General features: G+C 35.9%; 1 protein-coding gene across 4 annotated transcripts in view; it reads right to left on the bottom strand.

Moving 5' to 3' along the window:
* Nucleotides 1-3,686: 3,686 nt before the first annotated feature.
* The window catches only part of EPS8 (epidermal growth factor receptor pathway substrate 8), a 167,888-nt gene continuing 163,876 nt past the window's right edge, over nucleotides 3,687-7,698 (bottom strand). For all 4 annotated transcript variants that reach the window (XM_053555723.1, XM_053555725.1, XM_053555726.1 and 1 more), the window contains 2 exons: nucleotides 6,833-6,962; nucleotides 3,687-4,941 (listed from right to left, as the gene is read on the bottom strand). In XM_053555723.1, the coding sequence (XP_053411698.1) occupies nucleotides 4,828-4,941; nucleotides 6,833-6,962 (244 nt within the window). In that variant the 3' untranslated portion in view covers nucleotides 3,687-4,827. The remainder of the gene's footprint in view (nucleotides 4,942-6,832; nucleotides 6,963-7,698) is intronic.

Raw genomic sequence — 7,698 nt, 5'->3', positions numbered from 1 at the left:
TAATACCATCATAACAGGGGACTTTAACACACCTCTTACAGAGCTGGACAGATCCTCTAAACAGAAATTAAACAAAGATGTAAGAGATTTAAATGAGACCCTAGAACAACTATGCTTGATAGATGCATATAGAACACTCCGCCCCAAAGATAAAGAATATACATTCTTCTCATCACCCCATGGAACATTCTCCAAAATTGATCATATCCTGGGACACAAAACAAATATCAACAGAATCAAAAGAATTGAAATTTTACCTTGTATCTTTTCAGACCATAAGGCACTAAAGGTGGAACTCAACTCTAACAAAAATGCTCCAGCCCACCCAAAGGCATGGAAATTAAACAATCTTCTGTTGAATAACAGATGGGTGAAGGAAGAAATAAAACAGGAAATCATTAACTTCCTTGAGCATAACAACAATGAAGACACAAGCTACTAAAACCTGTGGGATACTGCAAAAGCAGTTTTGAGAGGAAAATTCATCGCTTTAGATGCCTACATTCGAAAAACAGAAAGAGAGCACATCAACAATCTCACAAGAGATCTTATGGAATTGGAAAAAGAAGAAAAATCTAAGCCTAAACTCAGTAGAAGAAAAGAAATATCCAAAATCAAATCAGAGATCAATGAAATTGAAAACAAAAGAATCATTCAGAAAATTAATGAAACAAGGAGTTGGTTTTTTGAAAAAATAAATAAAATAGATAAACCATTAGCCAGACTAACTAGAAATAGAAAAGTAAAATCTCTAATAACCTCAATCAGAAATGATAAAGGGGAAATAACAACTGATCCCACAGAGATACAAGAGATCATCTCTGAATACTACCAGAAACTCTATGCCCAGAAATTTGACAATGTGAAGGAAATGGATCAATATTTGGAATCACACCCTCTCCCTAGACTTAGCCAGGAAGAAATAGAGCTCCTGAACAGACCAATTTCAAGCACTGAGATCAAAGAAACAATAAAAAAGCTTCCAACTAAAAAATGCCCTGGTCCAGATGGCTTCACTCCAGAATTCTATCAAACCTTCAAGGAAGAGCTTATTCCTGTACTGCAGAAATTATTCCAAAAAACTGAGGAAGAAGGAATCTTCCCCAACACATTCTATGAAGCAAACATCACCCTGATACCAAAACCAGGAAAAGACCCAAACAAAAAGGAGAATTTCAGACCAATCTCACTCATGAACATAGACACAAAAATTCTCAACAAAATCCTAGCCAATAGATTACAGCTTATCATCAAAAAAGTCATTCATCATGATCAAGTAGGCTTCATCCCAGGGATGCAAGGCTGGTTTAACATACGCAAGTCTATAAACGTTATCCACCATATTAACAGAGGCAAAAATAAAGATCACATGATCCTCTCAATAGATGCAGAAAAAGCATTTGATAAAATCCAGCATCCTTTTCTAATTAGAACTCTGAAGAGTATAGGCATAGGTGGCACATTTCTAAAACTGATTGAAGCTATCTATGACAAACCCACAGCCAATATTTTACTGAATGGAGTAAAACTGAAAGCTTTTCCTCTTAGAACTGGAACCAGACAAGGTTGTCCTCTGTCACCTTTACTATTCAACGTAGTGCTGGAAGTTCTAGCCAATACAATTAGGCAAGACAAGGAAATAAAGGGAATCCAAATGGGAGCAGAGGAGGTCAAACTCTCCCTCTTTGCTGACGACATGATCTTATACTTAGAGAACCCCAAAGACTCAACCACAAGACTCCTAGAAGTCATCAAAAAATACAGTAATGTTTCAGGATATAAAATCAATGTCCACAAGTCAGTAGCCTTTGTATACACCAATAACAGTCAAGATGAGAAGCTAATTAAGGACACAACTCCCTTCACCATAGTTTCAAAGAAAATGAAATACCTAGGAATATACCTAACGAAGGAGGTGAAGGACCTCTATAAAGAAAACTATGAAATCCTCAGAAAGGAAATAGCAGAGGACATTAACAAATGGAAGAACATACCATGCTCATGGATGGGAAGAATCAATATTGTTAAAATGTCTATACTTCCCAAAGCAATCTACCTATTCAATGCCATTCCTATCAAAGTACCTACATCGTACTTTCAAGATTTGGAAAAAATGATTCTGCGTTTTGTATGGAACCGGAAAAAAACCCGTATAGCTAAGGCAGTTCTTAGTAACAAAAATAAAGCTGGGGGCATCAGCATACCAGATTTTAGTCTGTACTACAAAGCCATAGTGGTCAAGACAGCATGGTACTGGCACAAAAACGGAGACATAGACACTTGGAATCGAATTGAACACCAAGAAATGAAACTAACATCTTACAACCACCTAATCTTTGATAAACCAAACAAGAACTTACCTTGGGGGAAAGACTCCCTATTCAATAAATGGTGTTGGGAGAACTGGATGTCTACATGTAAAAGACTGAAACTGGACCCACACCTTTCCCCACTCACAAAAATTGATTCAAGATGGATAAAGGACTTAAATTTAAGGCATGAAACAATAAAAATCCTCAAAGAAAGCATAGGAAAAACACTGGAAGATATTGGCCTGGGGGAAGACTTCATGAAGAAGACTGCCATGGCAATTGCAACAACAACAAAAATAAACAAATGGGACTTCATTAAACTGAAAAGCTTCTGTACAGCTAAGGACACAATAACCAAAGCAAAGAGACAACCTACACAATGGGAAAGGATATTTGCATATTTTCAATCAGACAAAAGCTTGATAACCAGGATCTATAGAGAACTCAAATTAATCCACATGAAAAAAGCCAACAATCCCTTATATCAATGGGCAAGGGACATGAATAGAACTTTCTCTAAAGATGACAGACGAATGGCTAACAAACATATGAAAAAATGTTCATCATCTCTATATATTAGAGAAATGCAAATCAAAACAACCCTGAGATATCATCTAACCCCAGTGAGAATGGCCCACATCACAAAACCTCAAAACTGCAGATGCTGGCGTGGATGTGGAGAGAAGGGAACACTTTTACACTGCTGGTGGAACTGCAAACTAGTACAACCTTTCTGGAAGGAAGTATGGAGAAACCTCAAAGCACTCAACCTAGACCTCCCATTCGATCCTGCAATCCCATTACTGGGCATCTACCCAGAAGGAAAAAAATCCTTTTATCATAAGGACACTTGTACTAGACTGTTTATTGCAGCTCAATTTACCATTGCCAAAATGTGGAAACAGCCTAAATGCCCACCAACCCAGGAATGGATTAACAAGCTGTGGTATATGTATACCATGGAATACTATTCAGCCATTAAAAAAAATGGAGACTTTACATCCTTCGTATTAACCTGGATGGAAGTGGAAGACATTATTCTTAGTAAAGCATCACAAGAATGGAGAAGCATGAATCCTATGTACTCAATCTTGATATGAGGACAATTAATGACAAGTTTATGGCGGGGGAAGCAGAAAGAGGGATGGAGGGAGGAGGGTGGGGCCTTAGTGTGTGTCACACTTTATGGGGGCAAGACATGATTGCAAGAGGGACTTTACCTAACAATTGCAATCAGTGTAACTGGCTTATTGTACCCTCAATGAATCCCCAACAATAAAAAAAAAAGTAGACCTCTATTTTTTTCCCATTCCGTTCAACTCTAATCCCTAGTCTACACAGCAGAGATCCTTTCTGCCAATGAGACAGAAGCCATTTATTAACATACAGCAAATACTGTTTATTGCAGACTTTCCAGCTGACTCATGTGAAAAAGGCACTATGAAAATTAATGAATCTAGATAATCTCTCTAAATGGATTTATGTTAAAATATACAACATTCTTACATAACATCTGTTTTATATATGTGAAATAATATAACATTTAATGACAAAAATTGTGTTTTCCAAAAATAACATTTTTTGAAGGTTAAGTATCTTTCTTTTCTCTAATATCTTTCACAGGATTAAAATATGTGTAAATTAAGCATTTCTTATTACCAGAAAGACTTGACACAGATAAACACATTAAATGGCCCCAATTTCTTTTAAACTACTTATCTTACTATTTAAAACTGAGGCCTTCATTAAGCAAAATACCTTAATTCACACCAATACAGGCTATTTCCTTTCACAGATTTTGAGCATACATGACCTCTTTTCCACTTGTGCTTTCTCATATACATAAACACCGTATACATAATGAGCAGAATATAAACTAAATCAAAATACAAGCTATACAAGGAATTGTGATCAACAGAGCCATGACAAATAAAACATCTGCAAATGCTCCATAGGTTGTTATTTGCATGTCCAAGGCCTAGCTCCACTTTATAGTTCATTCAAATGTTTCAATTTTTAACTGTTGGCATTAAGAACTTTAAATAAATCTAAATATTGTATCATTGAATATGTCAGAGAGGAAACCTAAGTAAGCAGAGACTAGCCTAAAGTGAGCTACACCCTGAATGACAGAAATGATATTCACAGGCAAAACTGAAATCATTTAGATTTTGAATGATCACTAATATCTTCACTATCTTGCAGTAAATAAATCTACCACTGTCAAAAAATTCCTGCATGTACACTCAGATAGCGATGAAATATTTAATCCAATAAAGGAAACCTCAGCTGGGTAAAGCAGGAAAAATATTTCTGTCAAAAAGTTCAGTTTAAAACTTTTCAGTTTTAATAAAAATAATGATTCCAGAAGCAAGTCCTCTGCTTACTCAGATTTCTGTTGGTTTTTCTACCATGATAAATTATCCCAAGAAAAGTGACTCTGACATTCCCTTCAAGGCTTCTTAAAACAAAGCGTGTTAGAATAATGTTAAGAATAACAGAGTTTAAAAACAAATTAATGACTGCTTCCTTCATCAAAAGATTCCACTCCTGAATCACTAGCAGCAGCACTGATTTTTTCCTGTCGTCTTCGCATAATTTCTTGCAATTCAGAGCTGCCATTGTTATCCTGAAAAACAAAACAGATTCAAACAAGATTTTTACTAATTTGCATGGGCTACGGGTCATGTACCAAAATGGCTCAAGCTAAAGGTCCAGGTAGTTTTCTTCTAGTATTTCTTTGGTAAAACTATAGACTGTCCTTCATATAAATGGAGCTCCTGGAGTATACTTCATTGATATATCACATTAACAATTTTCCATTTTATAAAGTATCTTAATCAATTCGCCATATTTTCATATGAACATGATAAAGATAAGTCAATGATGCATGTGGAATACTCCAGATTTCCTGGGAGAAAGAGGGCATGTGTATGTGTATACAAGAAGCACATTAAGATGGGAGACTGGGGGGGGGGGGGGTCAAGCAAGATACTGATCTGCCTTTAGGAGATTTAACTCAGTCCACAGAGTGGGATCTGAATTCACCCCGTTTTCCTCCATACAGTTTGACCATCTGATCATGCCAGGCTGGCTTTTCTCTTTTCCCAGCCCTACTACTATCCCTGCGTGCCCTCCCCTTATTACACTCTTAGCCACAAAAGTCTCTAGCAACACAAGTGAGCAATCTAAAAGATGAACTAGATCCAAGATTACAGTGACGTGTGGCTAGGAAACAGGAAGAACTTCAGGAAGTCAGCCTCAGTTCACGTCCAAGGCAACAGGCAGCAAGAGACGACAGTAAAGTGGGTGGTAAAAGCAAACAACAATGATAGGTAGTTCTGGATTAAGTTCTGATCATACTTATCTCCAGCAGGTATTATATAAATTCAACAGTTAAATAACTCAGGGTAAAATATACTCATTCTTAAAACACTGAAGCCCTTCTCAATTAAGAGAGATTATATTTCCCTTGGAATAAGGCATGTGGACTTTTCTAACATACCTTTAAGAAGTCATTTATATACTCTCTACAGAATTAGAATGTATAATGGCAATAAAGCTGAGAAAAGATATAATCTTTATTCATATTCTACATACGGAAAGTAATCACATCAAATGCTAATATAGAACCCCTGGGACAAATGCTGTAGGAATATCTTCCAAGGGAAGTATTATCTCTCTTGATTGAGAATGGCTGCAGTGTTTTAAGAATGAATATATTTTATCCTGAGTTATTTAACTGTTGAATTCGTGTAATACCTGCTAGAGATAATTATGTATCAATTTCATGCCAAAGCCTAGATACTTTTCATTGGAGTCCAGGTGTAATTTTCATGAAATTATTAAAAGCTGTGAGATGTAACAGTTGGAAACTACTACCCTTACGTAGCTCATTTTAAGTAGAGTAAGATATTAGAAGCTTAAGTGTGTCTAATCTTGAAAACACTGCTTTCATTCAGAGACAACTATGACTATGTAATTACTCTTCAGGGCTCTCTATTTGCAATGATCCCTACTTAACATATTTCCTCCCTGATTATTTAGATGTATAACCAAACCTAAGGCACACAGCCAGAAGTTTACACCTTCTAATCTATAAATTATTAGAATCTCCAAACTAAGTATTAAGAATAGGCAAAACAGTTCTGGTTTCTTAAATCATTTACTCCAATGGAAGTGAATTTTCATTATTGTATTAAAATTAAAATTATGATAGAAGTAGTTAATGAATACAAAATAAGAACATTATGTTTTTTGTTACATGTCCAAAAGTATATGCTCAAGCTTCAATTTAACGAGTATTTATAACAAGTTAATTTTCTTGCAAATGATCATTGATGGTCTTCAGTGACAAATTTATAAAAGTTGAGTTAACTTTAAATTATCTCTGTAAGAAAGAGAAATTTGCCAATAAGAAGATAAATGATTATTTCCAAAGCTTAGATTCGCAGTCCATACTCTTGATGAATACAGAAAAACAAACAAACAAAAAAACACCTTAGGTTGACAAGTCGTACCTCTAACGCAGCTTTCTGTACAGTGATTTGGCTAAAGACTCTGGCCCCTTCAGGGCAGACTGTCCTCAGTTCATCTTTATTGAGAGAGAAAAGTTGTGCACCATTTAATACTCCAAGACTATTGACAGTCCTGAGAAAACAGAAGAAAAAAGAACAAAGCATTGAAATACTGCCTAGAATAAAAACAAGAGAGAATTTTCTGTTCTTGCTAGTGATGTCATTAAGTGTTCCGCACACTGAACTCTTGTTAAATGGCACCACATTGCTAAGTCAGAGCAATGACAGGTTCTATCATGATGACGACCCTGAGGCTATATAAGATGATTGATCATGAAGTAGCAAAAAGAAACCAATTGGACTTATTTATACCAATTTCCTGAAATTTGGTGTCTCATAGAAGAAATAGATAACTTCCTAATAATCTAGCAATTAACCATTGCACTTCATTGTTCAATTGTTGACAGATGATTTTGTACTATCTCAAAGTCCCCTGAACATGTATCATTCAAATAATTGTACCAAATACAAATAAAATGTCTATAGCCTATTAGATGATTAATTAAACTTTTACTATAGGTTTATTAAAAACAAGGGTTCTACTAAGATTAAGCTGGATGATAGGTAAAGTTATCTCGTTTGTATTTGTCTGAGCTGCTTTACCCTTCAGCAGGAGGCAAACTTATGCTGTTTGTCTTACAAGGTCGGGGAATCCAGCTAAGACCGTGGTCCTACTCTCTGCAACTTGCTGAGGGCGCAAGTCAGCTGCCAGGCCTCAAAGCTGTTGACAGTTTGCTTCAAGAACAAAGGACGAACAGACACTACCAACTAGAAAATGAAACGGCATCAAATGATCGTATTTCTGTTTC

This window comes from Nycticebus coucang, chromosome 12 (assembly GCF_027406575.1).
Source record: "Nycticebus coucang isolate mNycCou1 chromosome 12, mNycCou1.pri, whole genome shotgun sequence".
NCBI classification, from domain to species: Eukaryota; Metazoa; Chordata; class Mammalia; order Primates; family Lorisidae; genus Nycticebus; species Nycticebus coucang.
Note: the sequence above shows the minus strand (reverse complement) of the source record. Positions and strands in the feature narration are given on the sequence as shown.